Source organism: Poecilia formosa, unplaced genomic scaffold, assembly GCF_000485575.1.
Source record: "Poecilia formosa unplaced genomic scaffold, Poecilia_formosa-5.1.2 Scaffold340, whole genome shotgun sequence".
In the NCBI taxonomy this organism is placed as follows: Eukaryota; Metazoa; Chordata; class Actinopteri; order Cyprinodontiformes; family Poeciliidae; genus Poecilia; species Poecilia formosa.
Genome location: NW_006800279.1, coordinates 338,494 through 351,574, shown reverse-complemented (window position 1 = coordinate 351,574; position 13,081 = coordinate 338,494). Strand labels below are relative to the sequence as shown.

Genomic DNA, 13,081 nt, shown 5'->3' with positions numbered 1-13,081 from the left:
TAAACGAGCACAGGGAGCTTTTCAGAAGCAATCAGAACTTTGTGAACATTGAAAGTGCCAGGAAGAAGAAAAGCCCTTACATTACAGCTCTGATTCACTGTAGCACTTACATCGATGTAAAAGTCGGGATAGAAGAAGCCTAGAGCATCAAGGACTCTACAGTATACATGATATCAACAGACCATCACTCCCGTTCAAAGAAAACGACAGTGTTTTTCTAACATATCTCTGCAGACATTTGGTTTGTTAAAAACATGAACCATGTTTTTTTTTTTTTTTGTTTTTTGTTTGTTTTTTTGCCACCAGTACAGTTTGCTTCTTTGACCTCTTTCCCAACCCCAAATCAACATATTATATTCTGGAGGAGGACGCAGAAACGGAAGACGTGCTCTGATGAAGATGGCCGGCCACGTGACAACCATCTAACCAGCCTGCAGATTCCTGGATCTACATGTAGGCTGGGAAGATGCCTGCTCACAGAGCCAGCCGCTGCCTGGCCTGCAGCAGCTTTCCTGTCCACTCATAACACAGCAGCCGCCATCAATGACTGTCTGCTACTGAAAGACTGCTTGTTGGGCCAGATGACGACACTCATTTAAAACAGTATTTAAAAAGCTCTTAGCGCTTTGAAATTATTTGTTTTCTAGCTTTTTGGAAACTTAGCGGGAAAAACTAAGTTAAAAAACAGAGGCAAACACACCGAGTACCGCAACTGGCTAGCCGTTAGCTGCTGCTTCAAAGCTCGTCAAGAAAACCAAAACTTAAAAAAATAAATAAATAAATAAAAAATTATGTTACTATTTCTTGAATTACCAATGGGACAAATAAGTGGTGAATATGTTTTTCTCCGTAGGTATTTCAAATTATGTTACTGACGTGAAATTTAGAGCCAATAATAAGCCCCGAAATAGTAAGTAAAAAGTTGAACAACACAGAACGATATTGCCCCAACTTTCCATCTCAGTGGTCACACCGTTATGCCTGATCAGTGTATATGCAGCCTAAAGTAAAAGTGCTTTTCAGTAATAGACTGTCGGCGCTCTGAGGCAGCAGGTCACAGTCAGGAAACAATGGCTGCTTTTTATCCAGCTCAAATTGCTATTCATGAGTGGTGTCCAAAGCACTTTTCATCATGTTATTGTCCCAGTGTAGCGTTTGTTGTGAGGCAGCGCAGCCCAGAACTGCTTCCCATTTCTGCAGCATATCGAGCTTGCCTTTTCACTGATTAGATATTGATTCCCTGATGCTGAGCCTTTAAACCAGCTCTGAAGCCTCACTCTTTTTTTTTTTCTTTCCTCCCATACGACTTGGTGCAACAGTAACACAGACAGACACGTAGGATGGTGTTATCTAGAACAATGCTTTGCATTTGGATGATTTCATTGAATTTCTTGCTATGACTGCAAAACACTGAGGATCTCTAAGAAACCTGTGAATACATTTTCCGGAGCCGGTGGTGTGTAGCCTTTGTTTTAATGCCTTCCAGTTTCATCTCAAGCCTCAAGGTTAAGGAGGAGTAAAGCAATGAAACATTGACCGATCTTGACCAAAGCTCTGTGAAATAGCCGTGTTCGTTCTTTTGGAAGCTGGTTCCAGTTCGACGGCTTTGGGCTGTTTTTATTTGGAGTCACAGAGCCAATAACCCAGAGTCTTTCTCCACCTTCTTTGCCAAACAGCTCATTTAATTAGAGAGAGTAATGTTGGGTTTTAGTATGTGGTGATGACTGATGCCTCACACCTTTACCTCCTTTATCCCAAATCAGCTTGCTTAGGATTTTAACCTTGACTTTACAAATACAGAGAAAATAACAGGAAAGTAAAGATTTAAAAAGTAAACCACTTCACACACATTCCTGCATGAAAACTATGATAGTCCACGTTCAATTCAGTTTAGTTCATTTCAAAAATACTTTTGAATGTCATAACGTCTATTATTAAAGTATTAAAAGAGTTATGGATGCTGATGTTGTGGATAGTGAAGATATCCGTTAGCAGTCAGTTAGGCAATGAATATAAAGAAACCTGACTGAAGACTGTTGTTGTTGGACAGTGTCATGACTAGCTAAGTTTCCATCCAACCGTCATGCAAATTTCAAGCAAACTTCTATTGGTTTGGAGCGAATCAACCAGGCTACGCAAAAAAAACGTGATTTCGCTAGATTTATACGATTTATACACATGGTTGGAATAAACAGGAAGTAGAGGTTCCAAACAAGCACGACCCATACATCTCAGAAATGGAAAATCCTCTCCTCCAAGCTGGAGGTTTCGAATTAGAAATTTTCCCAAGCTCCATGCCTCTGGTAAGGCACAGCGGATGGGAAGGTTCAGAACGTAGTAAGCAAATGTATTTCCATCTTCTCTTTACACTCTTAACTCCTTTAACAATCTTAGTCCCAAAACCTGTTCTGAAAAAATGAGAAAGTAATTTCATATTTTGCCATTTCCATAAACTTTTTCTAACCAAAGGCATCAAAATGTGCACAAAAAACATAGATGGAAACACGACCACCGTCATGCATCAACGTTATGCGTTATACCCATTTTACAAACATTCTATCAAGTCATTTTAGAGGATTTATGTCAATGTTATTGTTGAGAACCAATTTATTCTAGCTAAAAGAACAGTAAAAGAACTTACAGAAGTGAATGCCAGCAGTTCTTCTGCTGTTAGTTTGTGCACAGGATTGTTCTTCTGAAAGTCGGTGCTGGAAGACAACAGAATAGATTAGAAGGACAAACTCACCCGCTGCTCTGCAACCTGAAATAATGAAGAGCTGAAGAACTGAAGGAGTGAACTAAAATAAGCTCATTCATGAGCAAACACATGGATAAATACAGATGGGCTAAAGAAAGAAAGAAAGAGCAAAAAAAGTAAATGTTCAAATATTTATGTTTCCATAAGTAAATTGCCACTGTTCAAAACTGAAAAACTGCTGTTGATTTGGCCGTAAAAAAATGATAACAGGACTAATTCAGGACCAACTGTTCTCTTCAGCTCCTATGTTAGCTGAACCCTGTGAATGGTACATGTGGTGGTGAAACCATGGTAAATATTCAATGGTTCCTCTCCCACAGAAACCACAGTGCTAATGAGAGACAAAATGCAGATGTGCAGCGAGGTTCTGTCTGTAGTGGAGCTTTCTGACCCGTATCAGGTCATCACCTTGCAGAACATCCAATAAACCAGGCTGCATGCTAACTGAACGAGCCAGGATGAAGTCACACACTTTCCCCAAGCATTCCTCCAGCTAGCGCAGACCCATCTGTGGTTCGGGAACCCAGAGCAGCGCCCCCCAGTGGCCTGTTCAAGAAGACATGCATCTTCAGTTGAAAGGCCCCGCACTCCAAAAAATCTATGAAACATTTCGCAGGCTATGAAATGTTTGATCCAAATCGCTAAAAGTTGATCTCTCTCTCACACACACAGCCTTCCTTAGCAACACTGAGCTCAAGAGCTGTGTCACGGCTATCTGAAAATAACTCCCGTTTCAGAAGCTAAATGACTTTTCTCAGTCAGCCTCTATTTGAACGTACATCAGAGCGGACAATAAAAGCAATCTGGATCATCGTAATTTTCCGACCCGGCTCGGTTTCCTCTGCTGCGCTGAGAAAGTCACACACACCTGAACATCGTCTGAGAGCAGGTGTGGGAATTAAAGGATATCCCACACTCACATGCAAACAGATAAATCCAGAAATGAGTGTGAAAATGTCAATGCAGATGTTTTAAAGGTATATTGTCTGATGCATGGCGGCCATTACGTGGAACGCTCTACATCGACCTCGCTCAATTCTACTCCAATTTTCTTTGAGAGAACCTCGTTATAGGGGCGTTTTGACAGAACAGATTTATCCTAGTGGCTAATAAACAACAGAAGCTAAGCAAGAATGAGAGAAACACTACATGCTCCTTCTTTCAGGAAGGAGCATGAAGATGGAGCACAGCTGTGTTTAAGTTGAAGGCTNGGAAAAAAAGAAAAAAATATATATTATCTTTGTGATGATACAGAACTGTACTGGTATACTTCATTATATCCTTAATATTACACTTTATTATTTTCTAAAAAGTAAAATTTTATACAAAGGAGGTAAATGATGAACTCGCAGCTGCTCGGCTATAAATGAGCAGGAGAGACGAGTGGTGAGAAGAAAGCACTAAGATGTGAAGCAGCTTTGGGCAAACACCTAGAAATAGAAAGCAACATGATCACTGTACGCTGACAGAGCAATCACAACAAACAGAAGTGGCTTTGTTACCAATGCACTTCAACTCGGAGAAGACACAATGAGTTGGGGAAAACCATAAAGTTGGAAGAAAGTGTGTTTCATGTAAACCTGCAACTTTTCTGGGAAACGGCACAGAAAACAGCTAATCAAAGGTTTTACTGCTTCCACCTGCTCTGTGCCGCACCAAGCCTCAGACCGGACAGCTCTGAGAAACAACCAAAACCAATCTGGGCTTCATTTGGTCCCACTTGGAGCACCGTAGCTGTAGTCCTCAGCTACAGTCACCGTGCTAGCCTAATAAATCCTTCAGCAGGTTTTTCATAATCCCATCCCACGTCTGCGCTCGCTATTTCTGGGATGTTATTGATCAACATCGAAAATAACATTTGGAGCTGTGGGGGATTAATGGTTTTGTTTGTGTGCAGGGTTGTTCGGAAAGAAGGAGCAAGGTTACTCAATTACTCATCGGCACTGCGAGCCGAGCGAAGCTCTGTAACGCCGTCAGTAGCTTTCTGAAGCAGACACACATGTACACACCACCACACTCAGGAAAACAGATGTCCAAGGAGCAGCATTTGATTGAAATGCACCGCTTGTACATGGAGCATAGTTTTTTTTTTCTTCTATTCTGTTTTGCTGCTGAATATAACACATATATATATATACACATATATATATGTGTGTGTGTGTGTGTGTGTGTGTGGGTGTGTGTGTATGCAAAATGTACGCTGCACACTCATCGTGAGCTCCAGGTTTGAACTCATAATGAAGGTGAAGAGGACTTTCTTGTACTGCGGATGAAAAATGATAGAAAAAAAGGACTGAAAGAACTGATGTATGAATCAGCAGATTGCTGCCATCAGGGTGTTTCACTGTGCTAAAGAACCAACCCTGATCTATCTCTTTCTCTTGCATTGAATCGTTCTGCTGGCCCATGATGACTTCTGATGATCAATCTCATCCAGATGCTGGTAGTAAATGACAATCAGTTGCTGAAGGACTTTACAGACATCAGCCGTCATCATTAGCCTGAGCAGAGATCTGGTTTGTGTGCCAGGAATTAACGCTGAAAGTTGGCTTTTGGTAACTGAATCGGCCAGGATGGGTTGGGTGGTAAGTCCTAGTTTGGACAAGGCATAAAATATTAAATATTAATGCTGTGTTCAGACTGAATGCATCTAATGTCTCAAGTTGACGCTTGTATACTTTGAAGTCAGACACTTCATAATCGAGAATCATATTGAAATCTTTGCTCTAGACGCGGGAACGAGCAAAGTGTGGAAAGATGCATGTGGGTTGTTTTCCTCTGCTGGTGTCTTTGTATAATGGCGGATGAAATTGAGCAAGTGGCTTTGCTTAATTTACTGAAAGAAAGAGAACGTTGTCGGGCGCCTCAGAGCTGTATGGATTCACCAGATAATTCAGAAGTTCTGAGTTTGGTGAGCTTCACCACCCACAGAAGCAGCACACTGATGAGGATCGCTTTCAGCTCTATTTTCGTCTCATCCAAGCCCAGTTTGTCGACTTGGTGCCCATGTGTCCTGCCAGGATATATATTACAGGCCACTATGTTACACAGTGGACTCTCTCTGATTGGTTGATGTTCCACGTCCAGCTGCAAATATTCATATTTTCCAACTCTAGCGACATCCGTCGCAAAACACATACAAATGTAAAAGGTGCATTAGATGTCCCCCTCTTGGCCGCCCCCTTACCTGAGTTTGCATCATGGCTCTCTCAACACACCGAGTTCTCCCTCTCTCTAGTTTGGTCCTGAGGCAGAGTGCTGTGACCTCCACAGACCAGAACTTTGGCTGGGACAGAATACACTGTTCCAAAGACAAAAGAGACGCAGAAGATTGGACTTATTTCAGGCAATCCTCACTTGAAAGGAAGCAGTTCAGGTGTAATGTGCTGATCTGTGACAAACTAGATTAACTTCTCTGGGCGCAAAAATTTTTTTGTTAATGTATTTAACAAACATCCCAAAACCTGGAATTCTGAGTATTTAAATGAATAGGAATAAGGTGTTACAGTTTGCAATAAATAGATTAAAAAAGATATACTGATGGTCACATTTTGTTGTTGCATTACAATGGAAAAAATGTTCAATTAGGAGTAGTGTTACGACACTGTGGAATTTTTACTTTGGACAAAAACATTGCTACTCTTGAGTAAAAACTCTAAACACTACCCACTGTCATCAGGCAGAGTAAAGAAAAAACAAAAAAAATGCATCAGACTCAGACACACCAAGAGTTTAAGTTAAAGGAAGACGTCTTGTTTGTGCACAAGCTTTGTTTTTCTAATGTCTCTCTCTGTCTGCTGAGCCATTTGGAACTGGAAGTACTTTGCCCCACGTCAGTAACGACTTACTGACTTGGTATCGATTGGTTTCATGGTTTTGTTTTTCCTTTAATTATTACTTCTGCCTGGATTTGTTACAAAGCAATTATAAACATATTTTTTTTCATTTTATTTTATACCAGACTTTGTGCCTAACTTGACATTTTTGCCGGCCTAATGATAAAGGTATTACTGAGTTGAACAAACTGGACTGTATTTACGTTTTTTTTAAATCACCTGTTTGACTGGATTAGCCTGGACTGAACTGAATTTGGACTGAAATTGACTCCATAGAGCTGGATATTCAGTGGGAGGACCTGTGCTGTGAACTGGTCTTTTACAAACTGAACCAAGACAAAACACTTTGAATGTGTGTTTTTCTGACAAAGTTAACAAGGAACATTCTGAAAGGTTTTAAATGAGCTTCCACGGCAGTCAGACATGTCACAGCAGTACGACCAGGAAACAGAACCTAGTTTTCATTTGCTTCATCCTCTCTGCACTAAAGTCTAAGACTTCTCCTGCTCACTGTAGTGAGAAATCGACAAGCAAGCCTCATTTAAAACACCTAATTATTAAAAGCTATTAGAGCTGCAAAGACTTTATCTGGGCACTGTGGTGATAAGCTGGTGTGTAATAGCCAGGCCAGCTCGGGGTTTCAGCTCTCATAGAGCTGATGAAAGGCTTCCAAGGAACGATGCAGGTGGGGTGCAGACATCCAGATGATTTACCCACAGATAGACATGTCAGAAAAAGACTAATGCCAGGATCATCTCTAATGACGGAATTACTCAACGATGAATTTCTACACACAGATTATTAATGACGACGTGAATGTCTCATGAAAGTGATCGATGTCTGTAGCGGTGATGAACAAGCACCGATGTTGTTTGTGGATGCTTAGCAGGTCTTGTAGGAGTCATTAGTGCAACAGTAAACTGTCCTAATTATGCAGTTATTCTATAGCTATATAAATCACTGGGTGATTAAAATCAAATGATGGGACATGGTCAGCATTTGTCACCCTGCTGTTCACATAAACGAGCACAGGGAGCTTTTCAGAAGCAATCAGAACTTTGTGAACATTGAAAGTGCCAGGAAGAAGAAAAGCCCTTACATTACAGCTCTGATTCACTGTAGCACTTACATCGATGTAAAAGTCGGGATAGAAGAAGCCTAGAGCATCAAGGACTCTACAGTATACATGATATCAACAGACCATCACTCCCGTTCAAAGAAAACGACAGTGTTTTTCTAACATATCTCTGCAGACATTTGGTTTGTTAAAAACATGAACCATGTTTTTTTTTTTTTTTGTTTTTTGTTTGTTTTTTTGCCACCAGTACAGTTTGCTTCTTTGACCTCTTTCCCAACCCCAAATCAACATATTATATTCTGGAGGAGGACGCAGAAACGGAAGACGTGCTCTGATGAAGATGGCCGGCCACGTGACAACCATCTAACCAGCCTGCAGATTCCTGGATCTACATGTAGGCTGGGAAGATGCCTGCTCACAGAGCCAGCCGCTGCCTGGCCTGCAGCAGCTTTCCTGTCCACTCATAACACAGCAGCCGCCATCAATGACTGTCTGCTACTGAAAGACTGCTTGTTGGGCCAGATGACGACACTCATTTAAAACAGTATTTAAAAAGCTCTTAGCGCTTTGAAATTATTTGTTTTCTAGCTTTTTGGAAACTTAGCGGGAAAAACTAAGTTAAAAAACAGAGGCAAACACACCGAGTACCGCAACTGGCTAGCCGTTAGCTGCTGCTTCAAAGCTCGTCAAGAAAACCAAAACTTAAAAAAATAAATAAATAAATAAAAAATTATGTTACTATTTCTTGAATTACCAATGGGACAAATAAGTGGTGAATATGTTTTTCTCCGTAGGTATTTCAAATTATGTTACTGACGTGAAATTTAGAGCCAATAATAAGCCCCGAAATAGTAAGTAAAAAGTTGAACAACACAGAACGATATTGCCCCAACTTTCCATCTCAGTGGTCACACCGTTATGCCTGATCAGTGTATATGCAGCCTAAAGTAAAAGTGCTTTTCAGTAATAGACTGTCGGCGCTCTGAGGCAGCAGGTCACAGTCAGGAAACAATGGCTGCTTTTTATCCAGCTCAAATTGCTATTCATGAGTGGTGTCCAAAGCACTTTTCATCATGTTATTGTCCCAGTGTAGCGTTTGTTGTGAGGCAGCGCAGCCCAGAACTGCTTCCCATTTCTGCAGCATATCGAGCTTGCCTTTTCACTGATTAGATATTGATTCCCTGATGCTGAGCCTTTAAACCAGCTCTGAAGCCTCACTCTTTTTTTTTTTCTTTCCTCCCATACGACTTGGTGCAACAGTAACACAGACAGACACGTAGGATGGTGTTATCTAGAACAATGCTTTGCATTTGGATGATTTCATTGAATTTCTTGCTATGACTGCAAAACACTGAGGATCTCTAAGAAACCTGTGAATACATTTTCCGGAGCCGGTGGTGTGTAGCCTTTGTTTTAATGCCTTCCAGTTTCATCTCAAGCCTCAAGGTTAAGGAGGAGTAAAGCAATGAAACATTGACCGATCTTGACCAAAGCTCTGTGAAATAGCCGTGTTCGTTCTTTTGGAAGCTGGTTCCAGTTCGACGGCTTTGGGCTGTTTTTATTTGGAGTCACAGAGCCAATAACCCAGAGTCTTTCTCCACCTTCTTTGCCAAACAGCTCATTTAATTAGAGAGAGTAATGTTGGGTTTTAGTATGTGGTGATGACTGATGCCTCACACCTTTACCTCCTTTATCCCAAATCAGCTTGCTTAGGATTTTAACCTTGACTTTACAAATACAGAGAAAATAACAGGAAAGTAAAGATTTAAAAAGTAAACCACTTCACACACATTCCTGCATGAAAACTATGATAGTCCACGTTCAATTCAGTTTAGTTCATTTCAAAAATACTTTTGAATGTCATAACGTCTATTATTAAAGTATTAAAAGAGTTATGGATGCTGATGTTGTGGATAGTGAAGATATCCGTTAGCAGTCAGTTAGGCAATGAATATAAAGAAACCTGACTGAAGACTGTTGTTGTTGGACAGTGTCATGACTAGCTAAGTTTCCATCCAACCGTCATGCAAATTTCAAGCAAACTTCTATTGGTTTGGAGCGAATCAACCAGGCTACGCAAAAAAAACGTGATTTCGCTAGATTTATACGATTTATACACATGGTTGGAATAAACAGGAAGTAGAGGTTCCAAACAAGCACGACCCATACATCTCAGAAATGGAAAATCCTCTCCTCCAAGCTGGAGGTTTCGAATTAGAAATTTTCCCAAGCTCCATGCCTCTGGTAAGGCACAGCGGATGGGAAGGTTCAGAACGTAGTAAGCAAATGTATTTCCATCTTCTCTTTACACTCTTAACTCCTTTAACAATCTTAGTCCCAAAACTTGTTCTGAAAAAATGAGAAAGTAATTTCATATTTTGCCATTTCCATAAACTTTTTCTAACCAAAGGTGTCAAAATGTGCACAAAAAACATAGATGGAAACACGACCACCGTCATGCATCAACGTTATGCGTTATACCCATTTTACAAACATTCTATCAAGTCATTTTAGAGGATTTATGTCAATGTTATTGTTGAGAACCAATTTATTCTAGCTAAAAGAACAGTTAAAGGACTTACAGAAGTGAATGCCAGCAGTTCTTCTGCTGTTAGTTTGTGCACAGGATTGTTCTTCTGAAAGTCGGTGCTGGAAGACAACAGAATAGATTAGAAGGACAAACTCACCCGCTGCTCTGCAACCTGAAATAATGAAGAGCTGAAGAACTGAAGGAGTGAACTAAAATAAGCTCATTCATGAGCAAACACATGGATAAATACAGATGGGCTAAAGAAAGAAAGAAAGAGCAAAAAAAGTAAATGTTCAAATATTTATGTTTCCATAAGTAAATTGCCACTGTTCAAAACTGAAAAACTGCTGTTGATTTGGCCGTAAAAAAATGATAACAGGACTAATTCAGGACCAACTGTTCTCTTCAGCTCCTATGTTAGCTGAACCCTGTGAATGGTACATGTGGTGGTGAAACCATGGTAAATATTCAATGGTTCCTCTCCCACAGAAACCACAGTGCTAATGAGAGACAAAATGCAGATGTGCAGCGAGGTTCTGTCTGTAGTGGAGCTTTCTGACCCGTATCAGGTCATCACCTTGCAGAACATCCAATAAACCAGGCTGCATGCTAACTGAACGCGCCAGGATGAAGTCACACACTTTCCCCAAGCATTCCTCCAGCTAGCGCAGACCCATCTGTGGTTCGGGAACCCAGAGCAGCGCCCCCCAGTGGCCTGTTCAAGAAGACATGCATCTTCAGTTGAAAGGCCCCGCACTCCAAAAAATCTATGAAACATTTCGCAGGCTATGAAATGTTTGATCCAAATCGCTAAAAGTTGATCTCTCTCTCACACACACAGCCTTCCTTAGCAACACTGAGCTCAAGAGCTGTGTCACGGCTATCTGAAAATAACTCCCGTTTCAGAAGCTAAATGACTTTTCTCAGTCAGCCTCTATTTGAACGTACATCAGAGCGGACAATAAAAGCAATCTGGATCATCGTAATTTTCCGACCCGGCTCGGTTTCCTCTGCTGCGCTGAGAAAGTCACACACACCTGAACATCGTCTGAGAGCAGGTGTGGGAATTAAAGGATATCCCACACTCACATGCAAACAGATAAATCCAGAAATGAGTGTGAAAATGTCAATGCAGATGTTTTAAAGGTATATTGTCTGATGCATGGCGGCCATTACGTGGAACGCTCTACATCGACCTCGCTCAATTCTACTCCAATTTTCTTTGAGAGAACCTCGTTATAGGGGCGTTTTGACAGAACAGATTTATCCTAGTGGCTAATAAACAACAGAAGCTAAGCAAGAATGAGAGAAACACTACATGCTCCTTCTTTCAGGAAGGAGCATGAAGATGGAGCACAGCTGTGTTTAAGTTGAAGGCTGCTAAAATAAGCCAGCTCGGCTTTTAGATAGGTAACGTTTTCCGAGAGAAAGTTTCAGACTGTTTCCAACGTCATCCCTTCAACCAGAAACCCCCACTCTGCATCCTCCAAGGGTTCTAGAGGCTGTTACAGTGTTATTAGCAAAGCCAGAGGCTGAAATCATCTGCTGGTTTTCAGTCAGACCGAGTACCACAGAGGAGGAAAATAATCTCTCTCTCTCTCTCTCTCTCTCTCTCTCTCTCTCTCTGTGTTCGATGAACAGAGTGAATCGTTCCGGCAGCTCATGCTGAGCCTCGCCAGGCGTTGCCATCTCTACCAACTAATCCTCCAAATCCTGACACCTTAAATGAAATCCATTTTTCAGTAAAGGTTTCCTTTTAATACTAACAAGCACAAGGAAGCTCAACTGAAGTTCTGTCTCTGAAAAGTCAGAGTGAGAAGTGGAATATGTTCGCAGAAACTCCAACATGCAGGATTTGGGGAAAGGGCTTAAAAGAGACACAAAGCACACACACACACATTTCTGTTTTAATGTAATGTTTAAGGTTGATAAGGTACTTGACCTATAAAGTCATCTTAAAACTGCTGAAAGCTCTGCATAGTTGGGATGCACTGATCCACTCTTTTCACTCCCAATACCAATACTTGAGGTTTAGCATCTGACAAACAATTGTCCTAAAATGTTTCTTTTTTTTTTCCCAGTAACTCAGACATAAATGAACTGAATTACAAATGTATTTGATAACTAGTACAGCATAATTATTTTACAAACAACAAACATGAATTTGTCCAGTCAGTGCAATTGGGAGTAGAACAGCCAATGTAAAATAAATCAAGAAGGAACTGAAACTGACGAAAACAATAGGTTGATTACCTTGGTCAAACACACAAGAACAAACTGTAACAAACCTTCTTTCAAATGGTTCAGAAAGCGGAATTGGGAATTCTAAACAATGTAAAATAAAAATAAAGCATGTCGATCAGAGCATAAAAGATAGAATTAGACTGAATAGATCTGCCCTTATAGTTTGGGCACACTGTCACCAATACCCCATCTAAATTATTTTTCATCATCAGGGCTGATACAGACATTAATATTGGATCTACTGCACAGCAGCAGCCAGACAGGGAATCCTGTTCTGTTCTGTGCTGACAGACTCTCCACCATGCATCAACCACCTGAAGTTAAGTATAATCTCATTCCAGTTTACTGTTTAGGCAACAATAAGATAAAGAGACACCACAGCAGGGCTGCACGTATCTATGTACAGCCCTGCTATAGACACATGTGCAGTTGGTACAGGTAGCACTGTTGCCTTGCAGCAAGAAGGTCCTGGGTTTGATTCCCGGCCCCGAGTCTTTCTGCATGGAGTTTGCATGTTCTCCCTGTGCATGTGTGGGTTCTGTCTTGTACTCCAGCTTCCTCCCACAGTCCAAAAAACATGACTGTCAGGTTAATTGGTCTCTCTAAATTCTCCCTAGGTGTGAGTGTGTGTGTGT

At 41.0% G+C, this 13,081-nt stretch overlaps 1 protein-coding gene across 1 annotated transcript in view; it reads right to left on the bottom strand.

Annotated features, from left to right (window-relative positions):
* The window catches only part of ttc27 (tetratricopeptide repeat domain 27), a 51,066-nt gene that overhangs the window by 19,371 nt on the left and 18,614 nt on the right, over window positions 1-13,081 (bottom strand). Inside the window, exons 9-10 of the mRNA XM_007573918.2 lie at window positions 10,255-10,321; window positions 5,946-6,059 (exon numbers count right to left, since the gene is read on the bottom strand). Of these exons, the coding sequence (XP_007573980.1) occupies window positions 5,946-6,059; window positions 10,255-10,321 (181 nt within the window). The remainder of the gene's footprint in view (window positions 1-5,945; window positions 6,060-10,254; window positions 10,322-13,081) is intronic.